Source organism: Pseudopodoces humilis, chromosome 13 (assembly GCF_049639895.1).
Source record: "Pseudopodoces humilis isolate 2021_Gansu_Grassland_sample_001 chromosome 13, ASM4963989v1, whole genome shotgun sequence".
Taxonomy (NCBI): Eukaryota; Metazoa; Chordata; class Aves; order Passeriformes; family Paridae; genus Pseudopodoces; species Pseudopodoces humilis.
Genome location: NC_142212.1, coordinates 18,031,144 through 18,047,408, shown reverse-complemented (window position 1 = coordinate 18,047,408; position 16,265 = coordinate 18,031,144). Strand labels below are relative to the sequence as shown.

General features: G+C 43.6%; 1 protein-coding gene across 2 annotated transcripts in view; it reads left to right on the top strand.

Annotated features, from left to right (window-relative positions):
• CNTN3 (contactin 3) overlaps nucleotides 1-10,443 on the top strand; it is a 92,994-nt gene extending 82,551 nt beyond the window's left edge. For both annotated transcript variants that reach the window (XM_014251529.2, XM_088061748.1), the window contains exons 13-21: nucleotides 189-347; nucleotides 432-581; nucleotides 1,432-1,502; nucleotides 2,291-2,525; nucleotides 2,710-2,825; nucleotides 3,452-3,638; nucleotides 6,799-6,911; nucleotides 7,831-7,999; nucleotides 8,548-10,443. In XM_014251529.2, the coding sequence (XP_014107004.1) occupies nucleotides 189-347; nucleotides 432-581; nucleotides 1,432-1,502; nucleotides 2,291-2,525; nucleotides 2,710-2,825; nucleotides 3,452-3,638; nucleotides 6,799-6,911; nucleotides 7,831-7,999; nucleotides 8,548-8,651 (1,304 nt within the window). In that variant the 3' untranslated portion in view covers nucleotides 8,652-10,443. The remainder of the gene's footprint in view (nucleotides 1-188; nucleotides 348-431; nucleotides 582-1,431; nucleotides 1,503-2,290; nucleotides 2,526-2,709; nucleotides 2,826-3,451; nucleotides 3,639-6,798; nucleotides 6,912-7,830; nucleotides 8,000-8,547) is intronic.
• Nucleotides 10,444-16,265: the final 5,822 nt, after the last annotated feature.

Here is a 16,265-nt window from a genome sequence, read left to right as displayed (position 1 = left end):
GCCCTTGAGAGTATTTCAGGTTGAAATTATCAGAGTTTAGTGAATGGAAAACCATAATTACAAGTGTTCTTATTCCATTCTGAATCGTTTTCCTCCTCCCCAGGGAAGAAAACATGGGAATCCATCCTGCTGGGAGTGATTCCCAGGCTGCTTCCCCAATCTCTGCCTGCTTTCCCATCCGATTCCAGGCTCTCCAGGACCCCCCGAGCACGTGAAGGTGGACGAGATCACGGACACCACTGCCCAGATCTCCTGGCAGGAGGGCACGGACAACCACAGCCCTGTGACCACCTACACCATCCAGGCCAGGACTCCCTTCTCCGTGGGCTGGCAGAGAGCCACCACAGGTGAGCACAATTCCCAGCCCAGGCTCTGTGGGAACATCTCTGGCTCCCTGTTCCTGAGTTTCCTTTTCCCTTTCTCTTTCCCAGTTCCGGATGTGATCGACGGGAAAACCTTCACAAGCACAGTAGTGGATTTAAATCCTTGGGTTGAATATGAATTTCGTGTAGTTGCCAGTAACAAAATAGGAGGTGGAGAGCCTAGTTTGCCCTCAGAAAAAGTAAGAACTGAAGAGGCAGGTTAGTGGGTCCTTCTATTTGTTTTTAATTCAAGAATCTTGAATATTAACAAAGAAAAGGAGTGTTCATATATTTGGCTCTTTGCAAACAAGCTTGGAATTGCCATTGGATATAAAAGCCTGTAACAGGTTTGTTCACATTTTTCCATTTAGTTGTGGGACAGTTTGTGTTGCATTGCTAAACATCACAGAAGCATGACATGTAAATCCATTTAAGCTGCATTTACTGTGCCAAAGTCTGCCAGTTCAGGCAGAGTCTGAAGGTATTAATGGATGGAAAGAGGTTAATTTTGACAGGGATTTTCTGTTCCTGGTGTTTGATCAGTGAAACCCTTCCATGTAACAAGCATGTGGCTCAGAAGAACCCATCAGTTATAACCCCAGTTCACCTGGAATGAGGCCATTTCCCAATTTATGTGCATGACATCCCTGGAAGTGTTCAAGGACATAGAATTCTGAGCAACACGAATACTGGAAGGTGTCCTGGCACAAGATGATCTTTGGGGTCTCCTCCAACCCAGGCCATTCTCTGAGTTAACTGTAGAAAAATGAAGCTTGTCTCCAGTTTTTATAACTTCCTAAACACAGCCATGGTGAATTTAGAAGTTCCTAAAGACGTGGTGTAATCTGTGAGCTGCTGAGGTTCTCCAGGTGCTCAGAGAAACCCCAGCCTGGCCCAGGGAAGGGTGAATGTGGGTCAGGGCTGGGGCTTGCCAGTGCTGCCCCTCCTACCCCAAGAACATTTACCCTGATTGCAAAAGGAGTATGAACATGGGTTAAACTCAGAGGGTGAGGTGGTGTGTTCTCTTGTCTCTGCTCTGTGCAGACATCTCTGCTCTTCCTTTCCACAGTTCCCGAAATTCCCCCCTCTGAGGTCAGTGGGGGAGGAGGCAGCAGATCTGAGCTGGTCATAACGTGGGATGTAAGTTTGCTGGGGAGAAGTTTTCTTCACAGAGCTTCTTTCTTTCTTTCCTTTCTGCTCTCTCTGAATTTCCCTGGCTGCAGCAGCTTCTCCTCTGGGATGTGCACGTGCTCGGTGCCATGTGTGATGTGAGCCCTGCACACTGGCCTTGCTCCTTTCACCCTCAGTGTCCCTGTGCTGGATGGAAATGCCCAGGGAATTTAGTTTGGCTGGGATTGCTTCAGTTCTCAAACCAAATGTTAATGCTAAAAAGGAGGCAGGAGGGCAGGGGGATGGTTAAGCCAAAGAATTGGGCTTTGCTGTGCAGATTTGCAGTTCCTGCTCTCCCACCATTAAATCTTGATGCCCATGCTAACCAATACAATTTATAGTATGTATCCCTTTTTTAATGATTTACAGAACTGTTAATATTCTGTTCCTAGCATTGACTACTCTGTGTGATTATCTAACCATAATCACATCAGAAGAAGGTTTAGGCCACTATATGAAGGTGGTATTGGATTCTCTTAATAGCTGACCAAGCAATTATTAATTTTTTACGAGCTGTGGATTGATGAAAGCAAAGTTGTATTTACTGAAGAGTGTCTTGAGGCAGAATACTTAGTGAAAACCAGAGATTATACCTGAAAGTTGTTCTCGAACTGCAAACCTTAGAACAGGTTTTTGCTGTGCTGTACCAGAGTTAATTGGCTGAGGGTTTGATGCCAAGCACCTCCATCATGTCCATGAGTTTCTTGCTGCCCAGCATCCCCAGTGGCCTGACAGGCCTGTGTGTTGTTCTGCCCCAGCCCGTCCCTGAGGAGCTGCAGAACGGGGAAGGATTTGGCTACGTGGTTGCCTTCCGCCCCTCGGGCACCACGACGTGGATCCAGACCGTGGTGACCTCTCCTGACACCCCCAGATACGTCTTCAGGAACGAGAGCATCCTGCCCTTCTCGCCCTACGAGGTCAAGGTCGGGGTCTACAACAACAAAGGAGAGGGGCCCTTCAGCGCCGTCACCACGGTGTTCTCCGCCGAGGAAGGTACAGCCACAACCTGGGGCTGCCCCGAGCCCTCCCCTGAGCTGCTCCTCCAGGAAAGCCAGCAGCAGCTCGGGGAAGTGGGGTGGGCTGGGATAAGGACAGGATAAGGACAGGACAAGGACAGGATAAAGACAGGACAAGGACAGGTTTGTTCCCACAGTCACCTCTCCCTTGCTGATTTCAGAGCCCAGCACGGCCCCCTCGGGAGTGTCAGCCACCAGCCTGTCCTCCTCAGCCATCCTGGTGTCCTGGACAGCCATTCCCTGGAAGCTGAGCAATGGAAGGCTGCTGGGCTATGAGGTGAGTCTGTGGAAATTAAAATATTGCAATGAATCGACCCTCTTCATGAAATAAAATCCACTCCTCTTTGTAAAGGGCTGTGGGGCAGAAGGGTCGTGCGGGCTGCAGCACAACCACACAGATTCACCCCAAATCTTGCTCTTCCTGCAGCAGAAGTAGGATAATTTTTTCTATCTTTATTAAAAAAACCCACAGAATGAAGTTGTGTTTTGCTTCTTGTGCTGATAGATAGTCACGTGTCTGACATAACTCCAAGCTAACATTTTTTTCAGAATTACATTTACTTTCAAAGAAACTTGTTTATAAGGTACATTTTTCTGAGCTTGTTTCCTTCTTAATGAAGTAATGGTTTTCCTCTTGTCATTCTTCAGTTCAAGCAAGATCTAATATTTCAATTGCCTTTTTCCTGCAGTCACACCAAAAAGAGCAGCAAGCGTGAGAAGCAGATGGATAAGAATATTTTAGTTTTGCACAGTAAACATATTTCTGAAACTTAACAGTATTTCTACCTTTTTCAGCTGCAGGAAAAAAAGAAAAAAAATCCACTTGAAAGAATCAAGTACAACGCTGTGGGTGAACAGCCCATTCCATACAGGATTTAAATGGGTTTGGTTTTTATCTCCTAGGTTAGGTACTGGAATAATGGGCAAAAAGAAGAATCTTCAAACAGAGTAAAAGCAGCAGGGAATGAAACATCAATAAAAATTACGGGGTTGAGGAGCAACTTGGTTTATTACACAGCTGTCCGTGCCTACAACAGCGCTGGAGCAGGGCCCTTCAGTGCCACTGTCAATGCCACCACCAAAAAGCCACGTGAGTACCTCAGTTCAGGGTGGGGAGAGGCACAAATACTTGGAGGGGAGGGAAAACCATGATTTTCTCCAGGATTCCTGGGAATTGCAGTATGGGTGAGCTCAGTTTCCGTGCAGTCCCAGGAATCCAGCACAGAGCTTCCACACTCCTCTTCAGCAGGGTGAGTAAGAACCCAGCCATTCCAGGGGAGCCCAAGGAAGATCTGTAATTCCTGCACAGAACCTTTATTATGCTGCTAATGACTGGAAGAAATTGAAAGGGGGGAAAAAAAAAAAAAATCTCTGTTATTTAGAAGGAGGAAAAAAAGAAAAAAAGAGACTTGTTGAATTTTTCAGTGTTCTATAACATATTTATAAGTTCTCTAGGGCATGGCTTTTGAAATGCAATGAACCTCATGGAGTTCATGCAAAACAATCCTTCATGTCCACTGTTTCCCCTTGAACAAATTGCACAAGAGGCCACTCTGCTGCTGCAAAGGCGAAATTAAGCTGGAGAACAGATTGTCAAAGGCTGCACTAATTTTTCTACAAGTGGAAATATTTTTAGTGTGCTCCTCCGTTGTAATACAGCTCCCAATCAGGGTCATCAGTCTTGAAGTGTTTCTGTCAGAGGCACAAGAACATACAATTAAATCTGTCTGAAGGGTCAAATGCCCTGCAATAGTCATTAATGAGCAGATGGAGTTGGAGCATTAATATTAGGAAATAAGCTAGTTTATCAGAAATTATTCTATGCAAAAATGAGTGTCAGTCCATCACTGAGGACTAAACCAACTCAGATTTGCCAGAGTATAAATATGTTATATGCACAATTACCATGAACTGGCTGATCTGAAGTGACTCACTGCCTGCAGCCTGGGCAGGACGTGGGAAAGGGAATTTTTTCCAATTAATCATCTTTGTGGCTGCTCACTAGAGGTGGTGCCAGGCTGGTCAGCTCAGGGATTTTCAGGCCTTTTTTAGTGTCTCCCCCACTTTTGGGCTGTGTGGCTGAGAGCTGGACAAGCCCCTGATCTCACTGGTGTGAGCAGGACCTGGATCAGGCCCTTGGGAAAGTCACTGCTATTTGGAATAATTAGAAAGGAAAATTAATTGCATTATGTCCACGGATCTTTCTGGTGAATAAGGCAAGCAAAAGCATATAATGTCAATCTGAAAATTTTAATAAATCAGTTGAATTGCTAAGAGAAATAATCCTCTGTGCTGCTGCAGTGAAAACTGATTTTTCATTCAAATGTGTGATTTTTAATCAACCCCAATTTGTAATTTAATTTGAATATTTGTGATTGGTGTGGTTTTCACAGTGAAGGATTTGCATTCCCCCACAGGACCTGCCAGGTACAGCTCAGAGACTCTTGCCATATCAAGAAATACAAATAGTTCAGTTCTGTTGGCAGTGTATTTCAAAATTGAAATTGAGCCTTTGACAGTGAAAATATCTTTGCTTTTAAACTTGAAATCTGCATGTTTACAGCCCAGAATAACAAGTCGAGGTTTAAGTATTGCTATTTAAAATGCCAGGTGGGTGGGGAAGACTTGCCTAAGTTGTTACAATTATTTCATACTTGGAAAGTCTTAAAATAAAACCCAATGTTCTGTCCATCAGCTGGTAATTCTGAGAAATGCTCCTGTCTGAGAGCTGCTTTCAGCACCTGAGAGCTCAGAAATCCCTGCAGCTCCTTGGACATGTCCTGGTGTGACTCCATGGATCAGGACCTGCCACAAATGAAGTTCTGAGCACTGAGGATTGCTGGAGATTCTGGTGTCTGCAGCAAGTGGAGCCTTCTGAATCCCACAGACAGAGGCTTACAGCTTTTATGGATAATTACTCTTCATTTTTTTCCACATGTCATCTTAATATTTTGTTGTGGATTTCAAGGATGACTCATTTCCTTTGAAATTCAGCTGTAGTATCTCAGTGTGAAGACGATTCATACATGCTGTAACACTTCATTCTCAGGAGTGAAACAATCTCCTCTTTCATTTACAAGAAGTGGTTATTATTAGAACATCAGGTTAAATCTTCCTCAGTACATAGAACAAGACAAATAGTGGGAAAAAAAAAATAGCTGTGGGTGGTTGGTTGACTTTGGAATAATTTTTTTAAATCCCACGGGTTTTTTTCTGTTTTTTGAGTATAATCAGGTGGGTTTTGATCTGACTGCTTATGGGAAGAAGGCAGGGAACTTTCTGTGTGAAAGAATTGAAGAGAGGAGGGAAAAAATAAGAGGAAAAAAACTCATAAGCACATGGATACAAGTGTTCAAAACCACTCTCAGTGCTGAGAGCTGGAACCTCCAGCCTCAAAGCACAGCTCAGCAGCTGCCTCCACTAGGTGACAGCAACAGTAAATTGTTTGCCTTAACACATTTAGAAAAGATTTTAATCATTGATTTGTGTCACTGCAGGACCCATTTTCTGGGAAGCCAACCTGAGGTATTTGAAGAGGTTTGTGCTTCCCTGAAAGCTTGGCAGCTCCAAGGTACACGAAGGGGCAGAGCCCAGAGCGTGCAGCTGCTTTGCAAGTTGCAGGCTTGGGTTGCTAATGAACAAAAAATCACAGCAGATTTCCTTGGCCAAAGCCCACTTCTGGCACAGGCTCAGTTCAGAACCACAACTCAAGTTGGAAGAACCAACAGGGGAAAAAAAAAAAACCCTTCAAATATTTTCTGTAACAAACATCTTAAAGTAAATCAACAGTAGTGGGTAAATTTGAATATTCAGTGAGACTAAATTTGTCTAGCAATCTATTGTGAAGAATTTTCTTGTTCTTGGTGCTGTACTAAAAGTAGAAATTGTCTGTTGCCATCATTAGAGTTTGTTCTAATTAATCACCCACGTCCTAAGGCACGTGCTTCTGTCTGGCTGTATTGAATGAAGGACCAGCAACAGATTTCAAATTCAAACTCAGAAACAACAATTTCATTGTTTGAAATTGAAATTTCAAATTTCAACTTCAGAAACAACATTCATGTGCCATTCTGGCTTTCTCCTTCCTTCTGTTTTTCAAATTTAGCCTCTGAACCATGACATGCACAGAGAGGAGCCTGCACTGGAGCTGCTTTTGCACCCCAAACACAATGACAGCCAATTACCTGAGCTGGTGAGTCAATCACCAATGCCAATTAAATTAAAGCCGTGCTTTTGTTGTGTGTTTGAAGCTCCCAGCCAGCCTCCAGGAAACGTGGTGTGGAATGTGACAGACTCCAGAGTTATCCTGAGCTGGGAGGAGGTCAGAGCCATGGACAACGAGTCCGAGGTCACGGGCTACAAGGTCAGTGGGGCCAGAGCTGGGAGCAGCCCAGAGCTGGTATTTCCTCGTCTGTTTGGTGTTCAGAGGATGCACAGAACCACCCCTAATCCATTTCACTGGGGTCTCTTTTGGGGTTTTAAATCATATTCTAACAGTGTCTCACACTAATGTCCCCTAATCCCTTTTCCTCCCCAAGCTGGCATTGCTCAGCTCTTGGGGGATGCCACCTGGATCTTAGAACATTTAAACACTTAAACATCCATAACACTTATTTTAAATGTGTAACACTTACCCAAATGGATAAAACTTTGAAAGGAACCAAAAAAGATTCAGCCTGATGGATGTAGCTTCCATTGTTGGCCAGGTATATTTATTATATTTATTATATATTATCACATATATTAAACTGATATTTTTAAACCTTTTCTCCTCTTACTTGCTGTGGGCCATGCTCATTTCCCTGACAGAAATTACACTGTTGCATCTGCTCTAAATCTGATCAGCACACAAATGTAGAAGTGTTTAAATGTGTCATATAAGTGTGTGTATAAAGCATAGCTGAGGATGCTCCTGATAAACTCTTTACAGCTGGATCCCACATAATATATTCCTGAATAAAAGATTTAGGCTGAAGATCTGATTACCCACTGAGTTGTATTGGAAAGAAGTACATTTTCACAGCTTGTTCCAGTGTCCCACCTCCCATTATTTCCTATTATTATAATAAAAATAATATATAATAAGTATCATCATCCGTTGTGCCATTTTAAATTAAATCTGGAATAAAAGGCTTTGATTGATGTTCCCTTCTTCCTTTAACTGTAATTCCACCCTGGAATATTAACCAAAAATCAGCTCTTTTCTTCCATCCCGTCACTCCCAAAAGCTGAAGCCTTGTTTGTGAGGGACAGAGAGGTGCTGAGGGTGTGCTGTGTTGCAGGTTCTCTACAGGACCAGCAGCCAGAGCAGGGTGGACGTGCTGACCACGGACACGACCACGGCCGAGCTGTGGCTGCGGCTCCAGGACGATTATTTAATCGAGGTCAGAGCAACCACGGAGGGGGGAGATGGCAGCAGCAGCGAGCAGATCCTCATTCCCAGACTAGCCAGTAGGTTGAACCACTTTCCTTTGTCCCAGCTTCTCTTTGCTTCCTTTGTTGATGGAGGGGGGGGGGGAAAAAAAAGTAAAATTAATGCTTAGATGTCGTGTGGTAATAAAAAGGAAAAGAGGAAAAGTCTTTGTGCCCTTATGCATGGCAAACTCCATCCTACTGAACTGCTAAAGTACCATGTAAATTGGTATCAAAAATGTTAAGTTTTTTTATTTTTCTCCTTTAAAAAAATAACAAACTACTAGCTTGGAAGTCGACTCCCAGAATCATTAAGGTTGGAAAAGACCTCCAAGATCACTGAGTCCAACCTTTGACCAGACACCCCCTTGTCAGCTAAACCAGAGCACTAAAACCATTTGTGACCACAGCATTTTGCAAGACACCTGTGTAATTTTTAAACCCTTCCTGTACTTTTGTAGATCTCCAATGCTTCTAAGAAAAAATGACAGTAATTTTTGCTTAGCATCTAGGAAGAGTACTAATGTGGCACAGCACATGCTTCATGTTTTTATTTAATCCTGGATTCATTTTTTCCTTTGTCACAGGTATGGATGCAAGAGGTTCTGGCCCATCAGTCTCGAGGACCTTCAGTGTCTCCGGCTTCTTAGCAACAATATTTTCCTTGACCCTTAATTCCATGTTGTGCTGATATATTTGCATTTGCTGGGGGAAAAAATAATTGGTTACTAAAGTGCTTTTTTTTTTAAAAAAAAAAAACTGCAGTGGTTAATGCATGTTTTTTTCTTCTATCCTGACGTGTTTTTAAATTCTTTCTATTTCACTGTAAGTTGAAGTAAAAATACCATGTAAAGTTTAGCAAATCCTTTAAAAAGGAATCTAAAATGCCTTAATACTTGAACCAAAGGAGTTTACATGCTACATACTTCAGATACAGTGTAAGAGAGAGGGGGAGGGATGGCACTGTGAGGTCAGGGCTAGGAGGGAGAGTGAGAAACTCAGTTTTGGCAGCAACCCTGAAATGTTCTGGGTGTGTTCTGCACTGTTAAAATAACATTTGACGTGGAGAAGATGAAATCAGAGCTGTGGCTGTTACCAGCCAGAGGGCACCACAAGCACCACGTGGCTGCTCCCAAGGAGGTGCCATCACCCAGGAGTTTGGATAATTTTCCTGCTGCCCTTTGTGGGAGTTGCTCCAAATGGAAAGAAATCCCAAAAGAAATCCCATCTGGAGCAGGGTAAAGGCAGGGCCTCCACTGCTGCTGCTGAGAAATGATCTCCCAGCTGTGTTTCGAGCACCTTCTTAAACACCCACCCTTCAGGAAATTCTGAAATCCATCTCCTCATCTCTCCACCTTTCCCAAACAGGTTCTTCATTCATAACCAAACTCCCAGACCCTGAGGATGATTTGTTTGCCCTCCTGCCCATGTTTCAGGAGCTGAAGTGCCCCGTTGGCAGCACTGGGGGAAGGCAGGAGCACCATGGAGAGGGACAGCCACCCCCTCCCGTAACGTGGTGCTCCCAGACCTGCAGCCCCAAATTCTCTCACTCATTTCTCTGCCACACTGCACTGCAAACACCCTGAACTCAGACTGACAGTCAGACCTCTCCTTCCTGCTGCTCTTTAACCAGTTCTGAACTGTTCCACCTGCTCTGGCTCTCAGCTGCACCCCACTACTGTCACATGAGTCTGGGAAGTTCATGGCAATATTAGCATATAAAAAAATTGTACAACAACACTTCAGACCTGCTGTTGCAGAGAAATTTGTGCTTTCTTTCATGGCAGTAAATTAAAGATACACCAAGCCTGGTCCATTTGACTTCTGGAGTCGTGGCTTCAGTCAAATCAGCCACCTTTTAGAGAGGTCACAGCGAATGACCAATGTCAATGACAAATGAAAAATGAAAAAATGTTCCAGCATCTGTTCATGTGACATAAAGCATCTCCTCCTAGAGACTGGGGTTTTTTTTAATTTCACAATACTATTACAACACACACAGCTACAAAGGGAGAACCAGGATTAATAAAATTGTGTTAGCACTGTAGAAAAAAAATACCTTGATATGCATTCAGCTGGCAAATGAGCTGATGAGCTCCAGATGAGACAAAGTGCTGCTGAGGAAAGCAAGAGCTGTATATACTGTACATAGAGAGCTAGAATTGAGTTAAAAATTAGTTGCTTTTCCATGTGGCTGACCAGTGTTGTTTTCAGACACTTGCAAACAGGGGGGTGGGTGGGACATGGAAATCCAGGTGTTCCTAGTGAGTAAATAGTGATATTTCATGCAACAAAGGGTGACTCTTGTTCCACAAAATTGTAGTCCAGGTTCCTGTACTGCCCATTTTTCAGCGCTTGCATTGTATTCTTACTTGATTTCTAGTTTTATATCTCCATGAGATATGTACCCAGTACCTTGTTTCATATTGAAAAGGTTGAAATTTATCCTTGAACTTCCAGTTGTGTGTGTATCCTATGGTTATCTGTATGCATTCTTTTCTATTGCTCTAATAAATATTTATTACATTGAGGGATAATAGAATACCTCTAAGTGTTGTTGCTTGTTCCTATTACAAACTTGTACACATTGGGGGTTTAATACATCCAGAAATGGTTGTGCTCAAGCTGCTGAGCTCTACCTCTGCCTCCAGGTTTGCAGCAGGATGGGCAAAAATCCACCTCCATTTCCTTGGCTTCATTTCCCATCTATCCAGTCAGGTTGTTCCCTCTTCCCTAACGTGGGAAAAAACCCCAATGTTTATAACCCCAATTACATACTGCAGAAGAGTTAGTTTTTTTATAATTATTTATTCAGTGTATCACTGTTTAGCATTAAGTTGCAGGTCCTGTTTGCTGCTGCAGTTTCCTGTTCCTTACATTCTGCAGCTTCCCATGAAACCTGAGATTTTCCAGCACTAAAAACTTTTCCTTGGGAGCACAGGCACAGCACAACTCTTTATTTTAAGTTTTTAAAGTGTGGATTCTGTCTGCCTAATGGGGAGCTGCTCCAGATGCTGCAGTAAGGGTTAATAGTGATCCCAACAAATCACAAGTGCATACATAGGCCTGAAGAAGTTTTGAGTAAATCAGTTTTTTTCCTTTCAGATGGTTGTAGGTGGACACTCCTGCCTTACTCTGCCTCCCCCAGTGTCCACATCAGTCTTCCTTTAAAGTGATTTCTCTTTCTTCCTCATGTCATGTTAATTCAGCTCAGGGTTATTTGCATAAATATTATTAATAGAAGTGTCTTGGTTCTCCAGGGATTTGATAAAATAACAAGCTGGCATTGGGAAAGTGCAGGAGGAAAAGGTGGAGGGGTAGTAAGAGATAATCCTACCTCTTGCAGGCATTTCCAGAGCAGCTCCTGTGACCATCCAAAATTAACAACTCAGTCCTGGGGTGAGGGAAAAAAGAACAAAATAATAATAATAATAATAATAATAATAATAATAATAATAATAATAATGAGAAACATGAATAGAACTACTTAAACAAGAACTGCAGGTGGTGGGGAAGGTGGTTCTGCCATTCCATTGGGACTTGGGCTTCCCAAAAATAACCAGCACCTTGTCACAACTAATATTTGAAATCTCATAAGAAAGTGCATTCTTTTCAATTCCCCATCCAAAACCAGAGCTGTGCTCTAAAGCCTGAATTTCTCAGGGGTACTTGGAGTAAGAATTTTTTTTAGAAACCCAACCTTTCCTTTGAACAGTTTACTGTGGGATATGTTACAAACATGCAGGATCCTCTATGAATACAAAATGAGTTAAAAACTAATATCACTTCAGGCCAGAGAAATATTGGAGATCTCCATTTTAGACTTAATTTGCCTTTCAGTGGTGGCAGGCAGACATGGGCAGTGCCTGCCAGGTTCTATCTGTTATGTCTTAATAAGAGGCAATAAAGCAAGCTGTCCAGCATGAGGGAGTGCATTCATCTGACAGCTCTGTCTGAAATAAATAACAATGGAATATTGTGAAAATAAAATGAGTTTGTAAACAGGCCCCGGCTCTCTTAGGGGAAACAACCGCCTGGATTGGTTTATGCTAATGCTGTGAACTCCTGCAAAGCAATAAAAAGGGATGTGTTCAGCAGAGACAGAGCTGAGTGCTCCTTGCTGCTGCTTTATCAGGGCTGATGGATGGAAAGAGGCACTGGGAGCTGCCAGGGATGCGCTGCAGCTGCAGCAGCCTTGTCCTCTGAGAAAGGGATTTCCTGAGAACCCCACAGGTCTCAGCTGGGTCTCTGAGGAGGAGGGAGCAGCCTAGGAAACAGGATAGAATGTCTTTTTTCCAGCCTGAACTCCTACTCAGCAAGCTCTGTGCACAGTTATTAAAGTCCTGCCTTTGGCCTGGAAGCGTCTCCAGACTTGGACACGTCAGGGCTCCTGTGCTCCCTGACCCCAACCTGGGCTCCATCTCCTGCTTTCCTCTGGGTGACAGTGGCTGTCACTGCTCTGTCCTGCCTCAGATCCAGCAGAGGTGTGCCCCACGAACTCGGTGTTTGGGTAAGCACCCACCTTTCCTTTTGTCCCTGCTGCAGAGCCTGAGCTGACATGTTGCACTGCCCTCCTTGGAATTCACACCCTGCTCTTGGTTTGCTTTGGGTTTGAACTCTCTGTTTTCAGACTTCACAGTTTGTTTTAGTATTAGAATTTCACAGGACCTTCATGTGCATCCTTCCTTTGCTTTTTCCATCCTTAAGGGTCAAGAAACCTTGATAAACTCACTCAGAATTAAATTTCTTTTCTTGAACTCCTCACTGATCTTTTTGAGGTCAAGAAGTGTCTTTGAAACTCTTTTTTTTGTTCATTTTTTTTTTACCAAAGGCACAAATATAGGAGACATGCCTTTAACCCCATGCAGCATTACTGAGAACACTTTCTTCCCAATGTACCCAAGATTATTTTCTTACCCTTTAAGAGCATAATTAGTCCTGTGAGGTCTGGACCATGCCTGCTCTTTGTGCTGTGCTCTTCGTTCCCTCCCAGAGATTAATTCCCTTTGCAGGGGAGAACATCAAGGCACTGGCAGAAAAAGGAAGAATCAAAAGCATCCCGTTAGGAGCCTGTGAAAGGATGCAACTTCAGGATGTTCATTAATTCAGCCCACGATAATTTAAACTCCAAACACCTCCTAGGACAGTGGGACAGCCAAAATTATCCATCAGGAAGGAGAAAGTTTTGAGGGAGTCCAGTTCCTTGCTGCCTGCTCAGCCCTGATCCTCCCGAATCCTGCACTCCTGGGGATGCAGGGCTGCAGGAGAGGGACGGGGATTTGCTGCCTCCTCCTTTATGAGCCAGGGGTGCAGGACTGGACTCCCCCAGCAGCACACAGGGAGGGTTTGCCTGCCCTTGCTCAAAACCCAGCTCCAGAGCACGTGGCCATTAATGAAAATGCACAAGAAAAGTGATTCCTTTGATCAAAAGCCAAGGGCAGCTCCAGAGGGACTCTGCTTCCACAACATCCTCCTGCTCGGGGACACGGGGCCTTGGCAGTCTCCTGATCCTGCAAAGTGAGGCAGGGACTTCCAGGAACTCGTGGGGACAAACTCTGAGCCCTGCAGCCCCAGGGAGAGCTGCAGGTGGATTTTGTCACCTGCAGGGAAGGGGCTGGGAATCTCCCCTGGGGCTGGAGGCTCTCCCCAGGCCAGTTCCTCCTGGAGGTGGGAGATGGATGGGCAGGAAAGGTGTCCACTGGGATTGCTGTCCCCAGGGGATCTCTCTCTTTTGTGCTGGAACACAAGCAATGATCTGTTACACCAGGTAAAAACACAAAAAACAGTCAGAGAAAACAGGGGAAAGCCCTGTCTTTCCTGCCCCTGATGATACAAAGAATAAATCATTTTCCCAGGATCTGTGAAGGAGTCAGAACAGGATGTGTGTTTAACAAGAATTTCCCTCATTAGCAATTCGAGGAGGGCCATGCTTAAGGCAGACAAATAATTTAATTTTTGTCACACTTCCTAACATTGCCACCAAACGGAGGCATTTACAGTCACCCTTGTCACAACACTAATTATCTATTTGAATAGCAGAGCTCTCTGCTGATTGAATGAGTTGTGCAGTGAGAGCAGATCGTTTCAGCAGCAGCATCTGATCATCGTTACTTTTTGGATATAGGATGTAAATAGACTATAATGACAAAAAATATGGCTTTGGTACCTTTTCAGCAGCTTCAGACGAGATGGAGGAGCTTCTGCAGCAGCCAAAAGCATCAGTTCATGGTCTGGAAAACAATGTCTTGGGGGTTTGCGTTGCCTTGGAAACGTGAAAAATAAAGCACCATTAATTACCTATTTTCAAGCAAGCAGTGTATCCAGTGCTGAGGGCCTGATCCCAGGCTAATGAATCCCTCACCCCAATTTCAGCAGCCTTGGGCTGATCAATCAGCCCTGCTGAACCAGGGGAGGGCTGAGGCACAGCAAAGCTCTGCCAAGTTTTCCTGCTGGCTGGGATTCCAGAGGCAGACATTCCCAGGGCAGTGCTTCCTCTTGCCTTCACATCCATGACCTCAATAACATCTTCAGCTGGTTGGTTTTTGTAATAAATGCACTTTTTCTTCAAGGAGGTACCAGCAGCAGACCTGATAAACATCCAGGAAAACACATAAAGCACATATGCAAGCCCTATATAAATCCCACGTATATACATTTTATATATATATATACATACACACATATACATACACACACATATATATATACACATACACATATATATATATATACACACACATATATATATACATTCATTTATTTATTTTTACATTTTTTAGGTTTTTATCTGGAGAAAAAAAATTCTTTCTGGTGGTCCTGGCCACTGGCACAGTAGCAGGAGTTCAGCCAGGCCTTCTGCTGTCATTCTACCCAAAATATTGCCAAAATCTTTACTGCTATATCTTCTGTATAACAACTCGTAAGTGTAATTAAACATTTTTATCTACAGACTGCACGTGCTGGTTTTCCTCCCTCTAGTACTGGTGCTAATTTTATAATTAGGAAATATAACTCTATATGATAACTCTGAAATAACTCTAATAATAAATAACGTTCTGAAATCGGTGAAACTGGGATCAGCCTCTTCTTGTAGGAGTTTGAAGTTGTCATAAAAATTTCTTTTGAGAATCCTACACCCCCCTGCCAGCAGAGCCCAAAGCAATCAGCAAAAACTTTAGGCACAAAGAAGTATGGAGGGGGATAAAAATAACTCCAGTAATTCTGAGATCTTGCCCACAGCACAAGTCTGGGCCACAGCCACCTCCTGGGCTGCTGGAAAAGCACCACTTTCATCTCATATCACACTAAGCAAATGCTATTTTTATATTGGTCTCAGCTATTTTAAGTGAAAATTTGCTTAAAAAGGACACTGAAAGACAACCTTTCCCTTTGGTGAGCATCCACTTCTAAATGAGCTGTTTACAGCAGTAATTTGGAGTTTTCTTTTCTCTCTCCAGTTTTTTTTCCCCAGGCCTAATGCCAGTGGCAATCTCTGTGAATCTCCTGCCTCTTTCTGGAGGTTAAACTGGCTACAAGAAAGCCAGATCAAAGGGAAAGAAAAACTTTGTTTGGGAAGCACAAAAATATTTACATAACACAAGATAAGGCAGAACTCCTCATTTCTACCATGTAGGCATGCTTGTAAAAAAGCATGTTTAAAAAATGGCCATTTTTAGTTCAGCTGGGGAGGAGAAAAGGGATTTGATGACTCCTGTAAGAGAAGGGAGACAAGGCTGGAAATCAGTTTGTGGTGCAGCTAATGGAAAAGATCCAGAATTTCCAGCATTTCCAGCCTGGAGGAGAAGAATCTCTTGGAGACATTTTGATGCACAAGAGGAAAAGAGAATTAAGTTCCCCACCACAGACAATTGAAGGGGAAATGGCAGCCAGAAACAACTGGATTGGAGCAGGCAGACCTTGGAAAGCAAGACAAGAACTTTGTTTCCACCTCCTCTGAGCTCTTCAGCTGCAAACACCAATTCTGGCAGCAGCCAGAATTTGTGAGAGATAACACAGGCTGAATTGGGGCTGGCCACTTCAGTCAAAAATTAGAGACATTTTTTCACAAGATACTTCTCAAGAATTCACCTCTTCCTGGCCAGCTCTGGTCAACTCAGACAAAAATGGGGTGCTCATTACAATTATTGGTATTTATTCTAAAGAGTTCATCATCTCTCCTCACTGATGTGCTGGAACCAAACCAAACCATGAATGTTTTGATATCAAACACCCACTTGTGCCTGCCCTGGGAGGAGCAGAGCTGTTCCTTTGCACTTAATTAGCTGGGAAGAAATGAGAAAGGCTT